At 35.9% G+C, this 19,939-nt stretch overlaps 1 protein-coding gene and 1 pseudogene across 1 annotated transcript; one reads left to right on the top strand and one right to left on the bottom strand.

Annotated features, from left to right (window-relative positions):
- Positions 1-5,127: 5,127 nt before the first annotated feature.
- Positions 5,128-6,066, top strand: LOC132020773 (olfactory receptor 6C2-like). Its single transcript, XM_059404919.1, has one exon. It carries the CDS (start codon positions 5,128-5,130, stop codon positions 6,064-6,066), a length of 939 nt encoding a protein of 312 aa, XP_059260902.1.
- A 315-nt stretch (positions 6,067-6,381) lies between these two features.
- LOC132020371 (olfactory receptor 6C6-like) overlaps positions 6,382-19,939 on the bottom strand; it is an 89,815-nt pseudogene continuing 76,257 nt past the window's right edge.

Below are 19,939 nucleotides of genomic sequence, written 5' to 3'. Positions count from 1 at the left end.
AGAAATCAAAATCAAAGTTTCAACTATTAGGACTAATTTCAAATTATGATGGAATGCTCCAAAAAGAAATGTCACTTAGTTCCCAAATGATGATGCAAATTTATAATTATTGAGATAAAAGGTTTTTTTAAATTATCAAAGTAATTTGAAAAACAGCATGTAAAGAATGTTTCATATTTGAAAATATAACAATATGAATATATTTACATAGGAAATTTCTGGAAGTGTGTAATCTGAGGTATTCAAGGTAATTATTATATTTAAGTTAATTTGTCTATTTTTGTTGTCTTAATTTTGGTTTATATTAAGTAATAATTGCTTAAGGTAATAATATGTCACAGAGGAAGAAAAGGGATAACTTGTTCTGTCAGCAGCTATAGAAGCTATAGATGTTATTGAGTAAAAGGAATAAATGGTAGGCTTGTTCTTTTTTAATTTGGTTTTTACTTTGTGTAAAAATCCTGTGTTGAATATCTTTGTGGATCCTTCGGTTCTCTGAGGACTCTGTCCCCAGTGTGCATGTTTTAGGATCTTTGCCAAAAGATTACACAAAGGATTCATTAGTAACTTTGGAACCTAATTCACCTAGGATTTGTATATATTCACTTGGTTTCATGTTTGGCACATAAAACAAACATCAGTCTTGTTATAGTAAAAAATTCTCATTTTGTCTAGGAAGGGCCAAATTTCAGGTCTCTCTGAACCAGAGAGAGTTCCTGGCTTATTCCCCCAGATTTTGGAGTAGCAATTCCCTTTCAAAATAAGACAAATACCTTGGAGAAAAATCTTGCCATATGTTAGAGATGAAGTGATCAGATATATCAATGCCATCCCAGAGCTGTTTGTTAGGTGAGATCAGATATATCAATGCCATCCCAGAGCTGTTTGTGAGGTGAGTGTGGGTCCATGAGTTAGAGTGACCAGAAGTTCACATACAAGCCCATGTGCATATATTCTTCCTCATTTTTCTAATCCTCAGGATGCTCAGGAATAAGTAATCAACTGAAACCATTATGTCTGTGGTTTTTTTTTTTTTTTAAAGATTTTTTTATTTATTTATCAGAGAGAGAGATGGGGAGAGAGCAAGCACAGGCAGACAGAATGGCAGGCAGAGGGAGAAGCAGGCTCCCTGCTGAGCAAGGAGCCCGATGTGGGACTCGATCCCAGGATGCTGGGATCATGACCTGAGCCGAAGGCAGCTGCTTAACCAACTGAGCCACCCAGGCGTCCCATGTCTGTGGTTTTTGAAAGACTTAGAAAATCATTCTCTTTTAGAAACAGTTTCCTATGTCTTGCCAAAATTAGTGAATAGTCAAATGAATTATAGTTAAAAGAAACAAGATTGAAGATATTGATAAAGCTGTGTTTGTGTATCACTGAGTATCAGGTCATCTAAAAATATATGAAATAAAGGATTTCTAGAAGCATCCCTGAATTGGAAATTATCTGCTGATATAATTAGATTACCTCTCACTCTTTAAAATGTTCAGTTGTCTAAAAGACCTAAGAAGTAAATGGATATCTGTGTTAATAAGAGTGCCAGTTCATTTTTTTCCTTTCTTTTTTAATTATGCTGTTACCTAACATATAATACACCATTAGTTTTTGATGTAGTGTTCAACAATTCATTAGTTTTGAATAACATCAAGTGCTCATCACGACATGTGCATTTTTCAAGATATTTAGGAGCAAGGACATTGGCTAGTTTCCAGAGTTGTGTAAGCATCAATTAGATGTCTCAAAACTGAAGAAAAGAGAGGTAGGTGGGTTGTATGTGTAATGTTTTTCTATATCTGGAGTCTAATATTCTTTTTTTTAAAAAGATTTTATTTATTTATTTGACAGAGAGATCACAATTAGGCAGAGAAGCAGGTAGAGAGAGGGGGGGAATCAGACTCCCCACTGAGCAGAGAGCCCAATGCAGGGGTCGATCCCAGCACCCTGAGACCATGACCGGAGCCAAAGGCAGAGGGTTAACGCACTGAGCCACCCAGGTGCCCCTGGAGTCTAATATTCTATTTTTAATATTTTAGTTACTTAATATACTGTTAAAATTTATTTAATTTATTGTTACTTACGTGATATCACATTCTTAGATGTGTCCCCAGCTCATTGTAAAACATTACACCACTCCTCCATCCCTTTAATGGAGCCTGTAAATACTGGGAGATTTACTCTGGGAAATGGGCAAATGGTGAGTATAGAGTATTTCCAACTTCTGGAGGAAAAGAATACTTTAAAGCAATCAAGTGAAACTTTCATGTAGTTACTTGGCACTTCTAAAAGAAATGATGGTTTTTAAAAATTTATTGATGGCTTTGAACAAGGATTGGAGAGTGAAATCATTTCAGTTGATGTTTGTGGAGTTAATTGGTATTGGCTGAGGAACGATTCCAGAGCAGCTATTGGTCCAAATCCAGAATTTAAGAGTCTTTAATCTCTGGTTTCAGTATGTTTCTGATAGGTGGATTGAGGAATTGTGAATGGAAACCATAAAAGAAAAACTATTTCTGTGTCAGACATAGTGATAACAACTTTTGCCTTTATATAAGGTACATATGGGCTGACAGGTTATAGTATGATTTAAGAGTCACTCAGAATATTTCCTCCATGAAATATAAAAGCCAACAAATCAGAGTCAGGGATATGGAAAAAGTAAGAGGTGTAGATTAGTTTTAAGACTGAAATCAACATAGTAAACAATATAACTTCATCTAGGTCTGAGGGCAAAAAAAAAAAATACTGTCTTGAATTAACTCTATATCTCAGATTCTTTCAGCTTTGTGGTAATTACATTAAACAACATAAAAATCCCATTTCCAACAATTTTTTTTTACATCATCTGTTAAGCATAGGATATAACAAAACACATAGAAGAGTCCTAATGTGGGAAGACTCCTTTAAACATCTAAGCAGAAAACAGGAAGGAGTCACTAAGAGCCAGGTACAAAATCAGCAAGCAGATGGAGTAATTAAGAGGGGAAAACCACAGATTAATAGAAGACAATTTTTTCCAGACGGGTAGTCCATGTAAGATGACCACCACATACTTATCTCTCGCTATGCTGTATTTTTAGAGTCACTCTTCATAACTCTACCCAACCAACCCAACCAACTTCCAGTTGTTAGAGTCAGGGAAATAGCAAAATTATGTAAAGGTACTAACAATGTCAATAGAATTTCAAGATAGGGCTAGGGGTGCTGTGGATGGCTCCCTTAGTTCCTCATCTGCATCCAAATCTTGATTTAGGCTCAGGTCACAATCTCAGTATCAGAAGGTCAAGCCCCGAGGGCTCTGTGCTCAGCAGGGAGTCTGCTTGAAATTCTTTCTCTCCTTCTGCCCCTCCCCGGGCTTGTGCACACGTGGTCTCTCTTAAATAAATGAAATCTTTAAAAAAAGGAATTTCAAGATAGGGCTAACCTAGGAAACAATATTAAGCTTGTTATCAGTGAATACCAGGCAATAAATATTGGGTTTGGTTTTAGTACTGTAAACAAGAAGGAATGCGAGAATCAATAGAGATGCAGAAGATGGGGCAATCCATTTTAAATAAATTCATTTAGAGAGAATGTAAAATCGCCAGGGGCATATGTTTAACATTCAAAGAGATCTTATCAAAAATGCACATTTTGAAATATCAAATTTTACCTGCTAAATTGAAGTCATGGGATTTAAGCAGTTCCCAGGAAAATACACAGAGAAGAAGGGAAGAGGATTTAGGGGTGAAGTGTGAGAAATATCAGTGGAATAAAAGTGAGTAGGGGAAGAGATAATTTTAAAGGAGAAAACAGAAGGGTAAAACAAAAACCAGATTGTGGATTTCATGCAAACAATGTGTCAAGAAGATTATAAAAAGAAAGGAGTGATTGATCAACAAAAAGATGCAAATGAAATGACTACACTTCACTGATACTTAAAGAAATAACAGGTAAACTTGCCAAGAATAGTTTCAGTGGAGTGATGTGTTCAGAAACCTTATCATAAGCAGCTAAGGATAGAAGTCAGATTGGTGAATGCACTTAACAGTCACAGAGCTGATGATAACATCAGTGACTTAATAAGAAGGTGTCTAAATGTGTCAGTCAGACAAATATCAGACTGCATTATAAAACATTAAGGTTAATATTCTTCAGTTGTGTATAGAACATTTTCTCACTTATTAGTGAATTTGGTGTGTACTAAAATGGTTGCCGTTCTGCACCAAAGTGGGCAATCAGTACAAATCAGATAAAGGCATTAACAATGTGAGAAAGTCATGGGAAAGATGTAGGGAGGGATTTTTTATATGTAAGATGTCTTTTGCAGTATAGGTTGTTCATGGCGGTGGAATAGTGACCTCAGTTGCTTTGGTAGATGGATATAGAAACACCTTGTGCCATAACCACTCCTCATGTGCTTCCAATTTCTCCAGGAAAAATAGCTTCAAGCAGATAATGAAACTGAGTAAAATTTCAGTTAGTGATAAGAGAAATATTCTTAGGAAAAAAGGATACCCCAAAGTTTATGATTTCATTGCCCCAAGGGGTGGAAGTGTGTCATGAATAAATCTATTCCAAAGTGTAAAGTACAAGGATAGTGTACCCTTAAAAATCATAAATAATTATGTTTTACTTGGACTATATTACTTAACAATCCCTAAAAAATATATTTTTTTCAAATACAGTCATGATCATTTAGTAGAGTATAAAGTCAATTGGGTGATATTTACATTTATTTTTCATAAATTAGAATAGAAAGCATCAGAAGGCAAGGTGGATAAGTATTTTTTTGGGGGAAGTTTTTGTTTCACTAATATGCAAGTGTGCATTTGTGTGTATATTTGTGTGTGTGTGTTTGTGTGTATGTGTGTGCATGTACATTAGACTGCAATATAAAATGTATATCTTGCCATGTATTGTGGTCAAAACATCTGAAAGCTAAGTTTCAAACCTATCAGATGACATGTCAGCAGAGCTGAGAGCATGAATTATTAAGAAATATTCATTATCAAGGAAAACAAAATATATGTAAAATACATTGCTAGGATTTTCTAAGCAAATCCATTGTAACACATTTTTTCAACCTTCTTCTCAGATCTTGAGTCTCTCAGTTTTATATGCAAATTGGGCAGAAATCAGGACCCAGGAATGAGAAACCATACGTCACTAACCAGTTTCATCCTTCTGGGATTAACAGATGACCCTCAACTACAGATTCTGATTTTTATATTTCTACTTATTACCTACATGTTGAGTATAACTGGAAACCTGACCATCATCATTCTCATATTAATGGATTCTCACCTTAAAACTGCAATGTACTTTTTTCTCCAAAATTTTTCCTTCTTAGAAATCTCATTCACTTCTGCCTGTATCCCTAGATTCTTGTACAGTTTAGCAACAGGTGATAGGACTATTACCTATAATGCTTGTGCATGCCAACTTTTTTTTACATATCTTTTTGGAGTAACAGAATTTTTTCTCCTTGCTGCCATGTCCTTTGATCGATACATAGCCATCTGCAAACCCCTGTATTACATGATTATCATGAACCACAGGGTCTGCAAAAGGCTAATCTTCTGCTGTTGGATGACTACTTTGTTGGTCATACTCCCACCACTTAGCTTAGGACTTGACCTGGATTTCTGTGACTCCAATGCCATTGACCACTTTGCCTGTGATGCTAATCCTATCCTGAAGATCTCATGCTCAGATACATGGTTCATTGAGCAGATGATTATTGTATGCTCTGTGTTAATCTTCATTATGACTCTTGTGTGTGTGATTTTGTCCTACCTGTATATCATCAGAACAATTCTAAAATTCCCCTCTGCCCAGCAAAGGACTAAAGCTTTTTCTACCTGTTCTTCCCACATGATTGTAGTTTCTATCACCTATGGAAGCTGTATCTTTGTGTATATCAAACCTTCGGCAAAAGATGAAATGGCCATTAATAAGGGCGTATTTATGCTCACTACTTCCATTTCACCCATGCTAAATCCATTTATTTATACTCTGAGGAACAAACAAGTGAAACAAGCCTTTAATGACTTAGTCAAAAGATTTATATTGCTCTCAAAGAACTAGGGGAATGTTGATCCCTAAGCATGTTTTCTTTAGTTTTTATCCTATTTTGTCTTGATGTAGATTTGGGTTTCCATTCAGTACTGCCACTGATCAAGTCACCCTTTACACCTCATAAGTCAACTTTTTTGAGAATGATAATCTTTATTAAGAAAAAAATGAGAATAGTTGTTTCAGGAAATCTAAGCGTGACTTCACTCTCAACCTTCCCTTACCAATGCTGAAAGGATTGGGAAACTATTCATAAAATACTGGTGCAATAGTGTACATTATTCCTCCACAAAAAATACTCTAGAAGAGAAATAATGTTAAAAAGAATCAACGCTTTTTCTAAGTGTAACAGCCAAAAAAAAATTTCAAAAACTCAAAATGAATTTTAAAACAAGGAGTAAGCATAAAGATTTAAAATTTCAAAAAAGCATTTACTGATAAAGCTTTAAAACCACAAGATTCACATATTTTATTGAATGAATCCAATCCAATATCAAAGTTATTTAAAAATTGCCAAAACGGGCATGAATTAAATTAAGATGAAAGGAGAAATGCACTGGTACTCCCTATTAAAGAATTAAAGCCGACATTGAAACTACATAAAACAGATTGATACTGATGTACTAAATGAAATGTTAAATTTTGAATGTAGGTATTTAAATTAAGCAGGCAGATGGCAGGAGGTGGAAGAGAACTAATTAGTTCTAGAAAATTGATAGTAAATAACCAGCAAGCCAAATATACTAGGAATAGAGAAAAGAGAAACAGACTACAATGCGAATATTAATATCAATGAAATGATTTGCTTTTAAAAAATGAAATCTTTAGATATTTCTAGAGTCCAAAATATATACCTAATGATAACTCTCAAAGAACCATCAGCATTTAATTACTCCTTACATTGATCAACTTCCACTTCTGCAGTTCAACATATTAAAACCTCCTTAGATACTTTTTCTTTTACTTCAGGTTATTGCTCATATTGCAGTGTCTATAAGCAGGAATTCCCCCCACCTCCCTGCCCCGCCTTTTCAACTACCCAGTCCCCAGAGTCCTCTAGTTGAAATGCCATTTCCACAAGGAATCATTTGCTTACTTTGTCTTACTGTTCCAACAGCACGACATCACCATGCCTGGTCGGTCTTACCCATTAGATTTCTATCACCACTAAGTTCCTGCACTCAGAACTCTCATCAAACTACAATGTCATCTTTACTTGTCTTTATTCTACTCTAAATGTTAAATGCCTTAGAGAACGTCTCTCTGTATGCCAAATTCTAGAATGCTTTACTCCTGGCACATGGACAAATATCAGTTAACATGATAGATAATCTCCCAATACAGTGATTTGGTACTTCTGACAATGCAAAAAGATAATTTTTATGTGAAGATAAAAAAATACAAAGGTAACATTTGGCATGAATCTGTGAACAAAGGATGAAAGAAAGTCATGACTATCCTGTTAAAATGTTTATTTTTAAATTTCTGAACGAAATAGAATGAAAACCAAAATTTATTGAGAATTTATAATACTGATAAACCTCAAAATATCCCTACAACTTTTATTTATTGTCATAATTTACACTGGAGAAGTGTAGACAAATCAAAGTTTAGAAAAACGAATTATTGCTAGCAAGTGATAGAACTAGCCTTCAAAGGTAGTTTTATTGATTTCTGAAAGACTCTTTTTGTTCAAGTAAATGCATCTGCTTCTCTAGAGACAGCAAGATGATTTCAAGGAATATCCCAAGAAATACCTTCCAATACTAAAATTGAGAAAGATGTACATCATAAATAATGTATAAAGATAAAAGTAACATGTGTTACATTTGTATATATACACATATACTTTATTAATACTGTTAACAATAAATGATATTATTTTAATTGAATAATATACTATAAAGTGATCAGATTAAATTTAAAACATCAGATTACCATATATAAAATGAAGAACAAGTGGGAATGGGGAGAAAAAGTAAAAGCAAGAAAAGAGGGAAAAAGGAAAAATGGCCTTATTATCTGGGTCTTCAGCTTTGTTGGGGAAAGCCTGGTTCTACGCATTTTTCTTGGTGTTAATCATCTGTTCCATTACAGAACCTCCTACTGTGAGTCCATGAAAGGAACTCAAAGGCCCTACATGGGTATCTCAAGATCTTAGAGTGCTAAAAGAGAAATTCTCTAAGTTCAGTCCCCATATGGACCAATAATGTTTAGCGGTCTTCCAAATTTCAACCAGGCAAAAGCATTTGGGCAGCAATCCTCACCCTATAGTTATGGTTTAACTTCAGATTTCTAAAATATTTAGCTTCTCTGATTTTTGGATTCTGCCATAACCTATGCTACTAATTCATCAGTTTAAATCTAGGAGACGTATGTACTTTGGTTAAGATTTATCTTTGCTTTTTTCTCCATGTGGGAATTTCTTAGTCTACCTACAGCACTAAGATGGGGGAATAGAATTTAACTTGTGATTATCAAGTGCTCAGTGATCTCAAGTTTATATAACTGCTAACACACCATGGTTTCTGAATTCTTTAACCAGAGGTGAAAAATCATTTTCTGTACACATCTGGTTTATCTTCTGGGCTTAGAGCTTGGTCACATAGGTAATGGTATCCCATGATATTAGTTTTCAAGACCATATTATTTAATCACACATTTCCTTAATATGTGTTCCAAACAAATTGAGAAATAAACACAGACATAAGATGAGTGTAAATATTTTTTTTTCATTCATGATAAAGGTAGATAAAGAATGTGGCTAAGATGAGTTTCCTTAAATTGGCTTGATGCACCTGCTAAATTTGAACCTGAACTTTTCTGAAATCACTAGGTGAGGACATGCTACCCGAGTGAGCTAACTCAGTGGCAAATGGAGAAATAGGGCAGCATGCTTGCCTTATAAATAGCCAGTCATAAACAATGATTTTTTTGAGATTACTTTTCAATTTTATTGAGGTATAATTAACATATAAAATTGTAAAATATTTAAAGTGTCATTGTGATTATATTATATACATGTACATTAGAAGAGAATTCTTCTCATCTAGTTAATTTAAACACTTATCACTTTACATATTTACTCGTGTGTGTGAGAACATTTAAATTCAACTCTCTAAGCAAAATTCAGTTATAAAGTGTTATCAACTATAGTCATCATGTTATACAATAGATCCTCAGACCTCTCCCTAATTCCTTCACCTCCAGCCCCGTACAACCACTTTCTACTCTATTTTTATATGAGTTTGATTTTCTTTTAGATTCTACATATAAGTGATACCGTGCAGTATTTGTCTTTATCTATATGACATATTTTTTAGCATAAAAGCATCAAGCATCAAGGTCTATTCACAGTGTCAGACATGGCATGATTTTTATCCCAATCTCAACAAGCAGATAAATTTTGTAGAAAATGATCTAATAAATCTAGGTACTTAAGCCATTCTCATTCTCTTATTTATTTGAGAGAGAGCAAGCAAGTGAGAGAGAGAGAGAGAGCACACGAGCACGGGGGAGGGAGAACCAGACTTCCTGATGAGCAGGGAACCAGATACAGGGCTTGATCCCAGAACCCTGAGATTATGACCTGAGCAAAAGGCAGCCACTTAATCAACTGAACCACCAGGGTGCCCCAATAAATAAATATTTTTTTAAAAGGACAATATTTTTATTCATTTTACCCCTTCATACTTTTTAGAATTTTCTCATTTGTTTGAAGCAAATAAAACTTTTTGAACCCTGTCCTTAAAGGCCTGTTTCACTTGCTGGTTCCTTAGTGTATAAATGAAGGGATTCAATAAGAGGGCAACTGAGGTATTGAGCACAGCTACTCCTTTGCTTGAAGTCACTCTGTTATTTGCTGATGGTTTTCTATACATGAAGATGCAGCTACCATAAGAGATGGAAACTACAATCATGTAGGAAGAACAGGTAGAAAAGGCTTTAGTCCTTTGCTGAGCAGAAGGGAATTTGAGAATTGTCTTGATAGTTTAGCCATGGGAGAGAAGCACTAACATCAATGTGACCACTAGTGTCAGCACAGCCAAGAAAAAGGACATTAGCTCTAGGAAATGTGTATTTGAGATCTGCAGGATGGGAGAAGAATCACAAACAAAATGATAAATGACATTGGAAGCACAGAATTCCAGCTTGAGTCCCAAGATGATTGGAGGAAAGATGATCAGGAATCCAGTTACCCAAGAGCTGAGTACAAGTTGGTAGCAAACTTTGTTGCTCATGATGGTGGTATAGTGGAGAGGTCTACATATAGCCACATAGCAGTCATAGGACATAGCCGCCAGAAGATAAAATTCAGTTACTCCCAAAAAGATAAAAAAACAAAACAAAACACAACTGAGTCATACACCTTATATAGGAAATAGTTCTATCCTTTGTCACAAGGCTCACCAGGAGCCGTGGAATACAAACAGTTTGTGAACGAGATTTCTAAAAAGGAGAAATTCCTTAAGAAGAAATACATAGGTGTCTTCAGGTGGGAATCCAGCAGAGTGAGAATGAAGATGGTTAAGTTTCCTGTTGCACTCAACAAGTAGGTAAAAAATAGAAAGAGGAAAATCACAACCTGCAATTCAGGGTCATCTGTCAGACCCAAAAGAATAAAAAAGCCACAGACTGGGAGAAAAATTTTGCAAAAAGCACATCTGGATGAATGGATAAGGAAGATGTGGTCCATATACACTATGGAGTATTATGCCTCCATCAGAAAGGACGAATACCCAACTTTTGTCGCAACATGGATGGGACTGGAAGAGATGATGCTGAGTGAAATAAGTCAAGTATTTGACTTATTTGTTTCACTTATTTGTGGAGCATAACAAATAGCATGGAGGACATGGGGAGGAGAAGGGAGTTGGGGGAAATGGGAAGGGGAGGTGAACCATGAGAGACTGTGGACTCTGAAAAACAATCTAAGGGTTTTGAAGGGGTGGGGGGTGGGAGGTCGGGGTACCAGGTGGTGGGTATTATAGAGGGCACGGATTGCATGGAAAACTGGGTGTGGGACAAAAATAATGAATTTGTTATGCTGAAAATAAAAAATAAATTAAAAAAAATAAAAAAAACTCAAACAAACAAACAAAAAAACTAATGATGTATTTTATGATGACTAACATAACACAATGAAAAGTAAATAAATATAAACAAAAGGAGAAATTGTCCTGTAAATTCAAAAACGTACAAACTCTTGCAAGCACAATTTAGGTAGTGGTTTTCAACACCCTAAAACATAGCTGTATTGTTTGTAAGACCTGTACTGAGAGTTGTCTACCTCCTCCTCCTTCTTCAGAATGTTTTGTAGATCTGTTGCATTATTTCCTTATGAAATTTACCATTAACATGATCCCTAAAAGCAAAAAACAAGACAAAAAAAAAAGCAAAAACAAAGTAAATTTTTTTTCTTTAGAATCATTTTTACCTGTGAAACTTTCTTTCTTTCTTTCTTTTTTTTTTTTTTTTAAAGATTTTTATTTATTTGACAGACAGAGATCACAAGTAGGCAGAGAGGCAGGCAGAGAGGAGGAAACATGTTCCCCACTAAGCAGAGAGCCCGATGCCGGACTTGATCCCAGGACCCTGTGCAGGCAGGGCTCAATCCCAGGACCCCGGGATCATGACCTGAGCTGAAGGCAGAGGCTTTAACCCACTGAACCACCCAGGCGAAAGAAATAACTTTCTTTCCTAATATGGTCAACTATTCAGCTGTCTTTTAAAATCTACATATATCTCAAATTTTCACCATTTTATGTTTATTTCTTTTTTGCAGCTTTCATGTCAAAATTCATGCCTGTCCAGAAAAATTATGTATTGCTTCTTTAATAGTTTTCTCCTGCTTTGATTTAAAAAAATAAAATTTGGTCTAGTGCAGAGGGTTGTCTGAATATCATGGTGATTTCCAGAATCAATTTCCAGAATCTTTTTCCAGAGAAAGTATTTAAAGTAGTTCATGGTATCTTCTGTCTAAAGCTGCTTTGTTTTTATTGGCTAATAAATGGAAGTAATGTAGTAAGTAATGTAGTAATGTAGTAATGTAGTCCTTATCACATCTATTGTCTTGTAATCACCATCTTATGTATTGCTGCAGATCTAGAGCTAATGTCTTTTTTCTTGGCTGTGCTGACACTAGTGGTCACATTGATGTTAGTGCTTCTCTCCCATGGCTAAATTATCAAGAACCTATTTTTTATATTAATAAGTGGAAAAATAGCTCTCTAGGAAGGTATAATCGGACAAAAATAAGTTGATAAGTAAAATGTGACAAAATGATGACCATAGAGTGAAGATTTCTCTTTCTAGAGATCGTTTCATTAGCCTTTTTTTCTCAGTTTATGCATTGCTATTTAAAGCTTATATAATTAATAAAAAAATCAATGGACAGATTTAAGTGCATTTTGTAAATAGATACTGTTTATACATTTTGTATTTCTATACCAAAAAAGATGTAAAATGATTAACCAAAAAGAAAAAAAAATCAAGCTACTTATACATATCTGCTTTTGATTTCCACAAAATTATCTTAATTTACAATTAAAAATAATAGATCCAACTCTAAAATTTTTACCTTAATTCCTGTGTTTTCCCATATTTTCTTCTAGGATATAAAAAAAAAGAGCTAGTAATGGATTATGAATGTACTCAAAGCTTAGACAATATTATTTCAGTAGGAAATTGAAAGAAAAATAGCTCTTAAGTTGCAACTTAATGCAGAAAGATGGAATATATGCTGTGCTTTTGTAAATTTTCTGTGTCTACCTCACTCTTGTATGTAAGTTTGAACTTAGATCAGTTCTGGACTTGAGTAGTACTGTATTTAATATTATTTTAGACAAGATAAATTCTCTTGCCTTTGCTGCTGTGAATATGTCCAAATTATATCATATCTATTATTAATACAAGTGAAAGTTATTTCTATATTCCTTACAACTGGAAATGGAAAAAATCCAGGAAAATCTGATACAAGTGTTCTTATATCCACCAAGCAGGGAATAATTCATTGTTAATTTTACATGCTAAAAATATGAGTGTTCTTATATCCTTTAATTACATACCCAAGGGATTCTATTGAGAAGGGAAAAGAAGCAAAACAATACAAAGAAAACATTCCCCTGGGATTGATCAGAAGACACTAATGATATATGATAAAAATAACTTGTATAGCATATTATAATAGAATGTGAAGGGTCAATGTACCTAAGGAGAACTGAGGTTAAAGGAAATCTGTGACAAAGCTAATGAGCAATTAATGGGTCATGATCACATTTATTTTATTATTTAACAATTATTTTTAATATTTCAGATTAGAAGTATATAATCCCCTTAGATTTATCACATTTAACAAAATCTTTCATTCATAAAGTACTTGTAAAAATAGTTGCAAAGTTACTCATGTTTACCATTTTACAAAAAAATTTCCGGAGCATAGGGGCACCTGGGTAGCTAAGTTGGTTAAGCATCTGCCTTTGGCTAAGATCATGATCTCGGGGTCCTGTGATGGAGCCCCATGTCTGGCACCCTGCTCAGTGGGGAGTTTGTTTTTCCCTCTGCCTCTGCTCTTCCTCCTGCTCTCTCTTTCTCTCTCAAATAAATTAATAAACTCTTTAAAAAAATTTCCAGAGCATAGATAAAGAGTAAAAATCCCTTTCTGGTTTTATGGAACCAGCATAACATTGACATTAGTGTCTGTCAAGTTAAAGAAAATAAGTTAAACTTATAGACTAATCTTTCTTTGGCATATGAAAAATTAAAACAAAAAGCATTAATAAATTAAATCCAATGATATATAAAATTGGTGCCACATTAAGACAATTTGAATTAATTCCAGGTATGTGAGATTGATTGGTATTAGGAAACAAATTAATGATTCATTACAGAAATAGATGAAAATGATATGTTAATCTCAATAGATTAAAAGCAGTATTTGACAAAATTCAGTACTCATTTATTAACTTCTTGACAAACTTGGAGTAGAGGGAATTTCTTTAATTTGATGCAGAAAACCTAAAAAAAAATAAACTCTTTAGGAGATACCATATTTAGTGGTAAAATATTAAAAGCTATCTCTCTGAGACAAGAGAAAACTACTCTCATTATTTATATTTAACATTGTATCCATATCTTTGACCACCTTAAAGAGGCCAAATGAAGAAAGAAGAAAGGAAAGTTGATTGAAAAATGAAAAGTTTTATTGATCATAGATAACAGGTTATGTATATAGGAAATCCAAATGAATCTACAGAAAACATTAAAATTAAACACTGGCTTTAGCAAAGTCACTCAGATCACGTACATAACAGTATTCATTGTTTTTGCACCACACCCAGGGCTCCATGCAATATGTGCCCTCCCTAATACCTACCACCTGGTCCCCCCACCCCCCCCCCCCCCCCCCCCCCCGCCCCTTCAAAAACTTCAGGTTGTTTTTCAGAGTCCATAGTCTCTCATGGTTCACCTCCCCTTTCAATTTCCCTCAACTCCCTTCTCCTCTCCATCTCCCCTTGTCCTCCATGTTATTTGTTATGCTCCACAAATAAGTGAAACCATATGATAATTGACTCTCTCTGCTTGACTTATTTCATTCAGCATCATCTCTTCCAGTCCTGTCCATGTTGCTACAAAAGTTGGGTATTCATCCTTTCTGATGGAGGCATAATACGCCATAGTGTATATGAACCACATCTTCCTTATCCATTCGTCTGTTGAAGGGCATCTTGGTTCTTTCCACAGTTTGGTGACCGTGGCCATTGCTGCTATAAACATTGGGGTACAGATGGCCCTTCTTTTCACTACATCTGTATCTTTGGGGTAAATACCCAGTAGTGCAATGGCAGAGCCATAAGAAAGTTCTATTTTTAATTTCTTGAGGAATCTCCACACTGTTCTCCAAAGAGGCTGCACCAACTTGCATTCCCACCTACAGTGTAAGAGGGTTCCCCTTTCTCCACATCCTCTCCAACACATGTTGTTTCCTATCTTGCTAATTTTGGCCATTCTAACTGGTGTAAGATGGTATCTCAATGTGATTTTAATTTGACTCTCCCTGATGGCTAGTGATGATGACACTTTCATGTGTCTGAAAGCCACATAATGTAAATTATATATTTATTCTTACAGCAAAGAATCAGGAAATAAAATAAAATAAATTAAAATACTGAGACTGTTATAGTGATATAAAAATATTTAATACCAAGGAAGAAAACTATTAAAATATGTGCAAAACTGCTGTCCTGGAAACAAAAACCACTCTATTATAAGAAACTAAAATGACTTAAATAAATGGAGGGCTAAAACTGAAATCAGGCATTTAAAACACTATGAAAACACCAGTAGTTGAAGAAACATGAAGGGCGACTTTTTTTTCTTCTTGTTATTCACATTCTTCCTGGGAAGAGGGAATATTTATGCATAGATGGTATCCTCTCCACAGAAGATCATAGTCTGTCATTGCTACCTCACAACACACATGGTTCATTTGAGGAAAATGAAGCTGAAGAAAGCTGTATTTTGTAAATGGCAGATGTTTCTCATAATTCTTTTTTCTTTCTTTCTTTATCTTTTTAAAGAATTTATTTATTTGAGAGAGCGGGAGAACAAGTGAGAGAGGGCACAAGCAGGGGGAGTAGCAGAGGGGGAAGAGAAGCAAACTCCCCACTGAGCAGGAAGCCTGATGTGGGGTTCCATCTCAGGACCCTGAGATCATGACCCCAGCCAAAGACAGCTGATTAATCAACTGAGTCACCCAGGTACCCCTCTCATAACTCTTTCTAAGAATATTTGGAAAATTAAAGTTTACTGTTTGTCTTTGAGTTGAAAATTTAAAAGGATTATGGGTTGTACATGGCATTTTGCTTGATAGTATCTGACTTTCAGACTTAAAAATGGTTGAATTCTTAATTATATGTTGTTTATGATAAAGGATACAACATATTGAATACTTCTGTATCTTAACTTTTTATCATTTAGGTTTCTTTTTTTCTAAATTTCAAACTATATCAAAGACCCCCAAACTGATTTTTTAAATCTAGTCCTTATGTATAAAATTAATATCCTACACCAAAGAGTTTTAACTATAATCTTGTAGAAGCCAATTCTTGTAAAGGTAAAACTGAGAATAAATAGAAGCCTCCTTTGCTGAAAAAAAAAGTGGAGGGCTATCCCGTGGTCATGCATTAGAAAGTTCAATATTGTAAGAATGTCATTTCTCTCTAAATTATCTATTGAGGCAATGAAATTCCATAAAACTGTAACATTCTTTTTTTTTATTTATTTATTTATTTGACAGAGAGAGATCACAAGTAGACGGAGAGGCAGGCAGAGAGAGAGACAGAGAGAGGGAAGCAGGCCTCCTGCCGAGCAGAGAGCCCGATGTGGGACTCGATCCCAGGACCCTGAGATCATGACCTGAGCCGAAGGCAGCGGCTTAACCCACTGAGCCACCCAGGCGCCCTGTAACATTCTTTTAAAGATAATATTTATTTACTTGAGAGAGAGTTAGAGAGAGAGAGCATGAGAGCAGAGAGGGTCAGAGGGAGAAGCAGACTCCCCACTGAGCAGGGAGCCCAATCCAGGACTCAATCCTCAGATTCCAGGATCATGACCTGAGCTGAAGGCAGTGGCTTAACCAACTGAGCTACCAAGATGCCCTAGAACTGTAGAATTTTAATTTCAAAAAATTTCGAAAGCTGATTCTAAATTTAGATGGAAATGCAAAGGACAAAACATAGCTAGACAATCTTGAAGTACAACAAAGTTGGAAGGCTTACTGAAAATGTCAATACTTATTATAAAGCTACAGTAATTAAGATGTTGTGTTATCGGTACAAGAAAAACTAAAAAATGAAATTGGCCAGCAAAATGAAATAAAAATTCTAGTAACAGATCCAGACTTATTTGATCACCTGAATTACAGCAAATTCACAGCTGGAAGGAGAAAGGAAAGATTCAATAAATAATGCCATGTCAAGTGGATATTCATATGGAAAGAATGAATGAAGTTTAGTCCCTACACTTTAATATACAGTGAATGTTTACTATAGTGGTTGTACTGGTTTTCTCTCTGACTGCAAGTTATGAACCACATGGGTGAATAATGGTTAATTTTGCCTATTTTAGCCAGGCTTATATGCATAGATCAATGAGGAATGAAAGGGATCTGATAGTTACCAATTTGTCTATCCTGATTTTTAGACACTCTGGATCCAGAGAAATGATTACTAGGTGGGATTGTAGATCCATTGGATCCACTGCAAAATAGTTAGATAGGAGTCCATCACCTGGTCTTGAAACACAAAGCTTTATTTGTATTTGTGTCCTATGGTGTCAGAGTCAGTTCCAACAGAAACTGAAAGGTCAATTTTAACAGATGTTGAAAAAATTTGAAGACCCTTTTTCCCCAGGTCTAGAATTACTCTGATAAGTGACCAGATCTCTTCTTGGGGAAGGACTGACTGAAAAAGTTCTGTCTGCATTTAAAAAAAAATGTTTTATTTGTTTATTTGAGAGAGAGAGAGAGAGAGAGAGATCACAAGTAGGCAGAGAGGCAGGCAGAGAGAGACAGGGGGAAGCAGGCTCCCCATTGAGCAGAGAGCCCAGTGCAGGGCTCGATCCCAGGACCCTGGAATCATGATCTGGGCTGAAGGCAGAGCCTTTTACCCACTGAGCCACCCAGGAATGCCTTCTCTCTGTAATTTTTATGCCATTACAGCATCCTTCCACAAGAAGGCATGGCCTCTCCTTCAAAGATGGGTTTGACAGTGGAAACTGGCTCATGTATGTCAATTGGGTAAGAGAATTTCCATTGGGTTGCCTTCCCTCAACCTTTTTGAAACTTCTTGATTATATAGCTCAAATAATACTCTGTTTTGCTGCCCATCTCAGTCCTATTCTGCTAGATATTGTTACAGATCTCTACAGGTCAGTGACTGTGTGTTTCCATTTCCAGGTAAATGAAAATTAGTCACAGTCAGTGACTGTGTGTTTCCATTTGCAGGTAAATGAAAATTAGTCTACCTTGCCCTTAACTGTAGGTTGTTGCTGCCTGGTGGTTGATACTCTGAATCTTGTCATTGACAAATAGCAGCCAAAGAACAGTCATCATAAGGTTCCAGTGATGCTGGTGTTGCCTCTATTAGAATGTTGCTTCTTTGTTTTGTGAAGAGAATTTCCTTTGGTTTCTTACAGTTTAAGTGTACTCTAGTTTTAGTTGATAAATCCAATCCAGCATTCCTAACTTTTGAGACTTTTGCATGATTTATTTATTTATTTTTAATTTATTTTCAGAATAACAGTATTCATTATTTTTGCACCACACCCAGTGCTCCATGCAATCAGTGCCCTCTATAATACCCACCACCTGGTACCCCAACCTCCCACCCCCCTGCCCCTTCAGACCCCTCAGATTGTTTTTCAGAGTCCATAGTCTCTCATGATTCACCTCCCCTTCCAATTTCCATCATTTATAAACAGATGTTCTGGCATCTCTACCTCATTTATTGTAGGCTCCAATGTGTCCAAGCTTCAAAGAGTCAAACTAACAGTACATTAGGACTGGCTCCAGGTGTTTTTGCCAGGATGTCAAATTATGAGCCACTGAAGAGTGGCCCTATATCAGCAATCTCTCCCTTATTTAGCATTTTATTTAACCCTTACTCAAGTATAGTACCATCGTTGTCCATTCTTAGGACTGTTATCTTGATTCCTGCAATTACATTTGCTATTTTTATGAATATTTTCCTTCTGTAGGAGGGAAAGTACTTCTTTAGGAATGCCATGTTGAAACTTGATTCTAGACATTGTTTTGGAGCCATGAGGTGAGGGCAGATTTAAGGAAAAATAAGTGCTGTCTTCCAGTGCATTTGGTTCAGATGAGGACTGTGTATTTTCCAAGTAGGAGGAGGCCATTATTTTCTAGCAAGGAAGAATGGATCACTTCAAATCAGAGAGTGCAGGAGAATCTGGGGGTTCAAGATTCTCAAGAACAGTTACTCTGATATCTTCATCCTACTGTGCAAACTGAGGACAAGGGTAAAACACATGCTTCAGAATTTTTCCACTTGGGGGTTAAGGGAGATTTATACATAAATTCATCTCAGTCATTGAATGAGTACTCCTCTTGAGGAGTTTTGGTTTCATACGCTTCTAGCCTGCCCCAAAGATGGGCACAATAGACCTCTGTGGCCCTATGTCCCTTCTGGTAGTTGGAAGTCAGGAAGTAAGGCTGGTGCATGTCACAGCAGGAAGACTGAGATGGAGTGGGTATGAGATGGGATATGGATGGGGTACTGCAGCAACTCTTATGGGCCTCACCTAAAGTACAAATCTTTTGAAAATGTATAGCTGTATGTTCAAGACAGATAATGTGAGCTATAATGAAACTCTTACAGAAATTCCATTGGCTTTTAATTTATATCATTTGCATATTAATTTGAGCAGGAATGCGATTGCCTTCTAAGAGTTTATCTTGGAGAAATTTCTAAACTCTTTCCCAGAAACTATTGTCTTATATTTTATTTGTATATTGTAAGGCTGGATGTGATGTGGTATTTTTGTCCCTCATAGAAAACTGTTGGAGGGAGGAGTCAAGATGGCGGAGAAGTAGCAAGCTGAGACTGCTTCAGCTAGCCGGAGATCAGCTAGATAGCTTATCTAAAGATTGCAAACACCTGAAAATCCATCGGCAGATTGAAGAGAAGAAGAACAGCAATTCTGGAAACAGAAAATCAACCACTTTCTGAAAGGTAGGACCGGCGGGGAAGTGAATCCAAAGCGACGGGAAGATAGACCCCGGGGGGAGGGGCCGGCTCCCGGCAAGCGGCGGAGCAACCGCGCACAAAATCAGGAATTTTAAAAGTCTGTTCCGCTGAGGGACATC

This window comes from Mustela nigripes, chromosome 6, assembly GCF_022355385.1.
Source record: "Mustela nigripes isolate SB6536 chromosome 6, MUSNIG.SB6536, whole genome shotgun sequence".
In the NCBI taxonomy this organism is placed as follows: domain Eukaryota; kingdom Metazoa; phylum Chordata; class Mammalia; order Carnivora; family Mustelidae; genus Mustela; species Mustela nigripes.
This window is presented reverse-complemented; position numbering and strand designations above follow the sequence as displayed.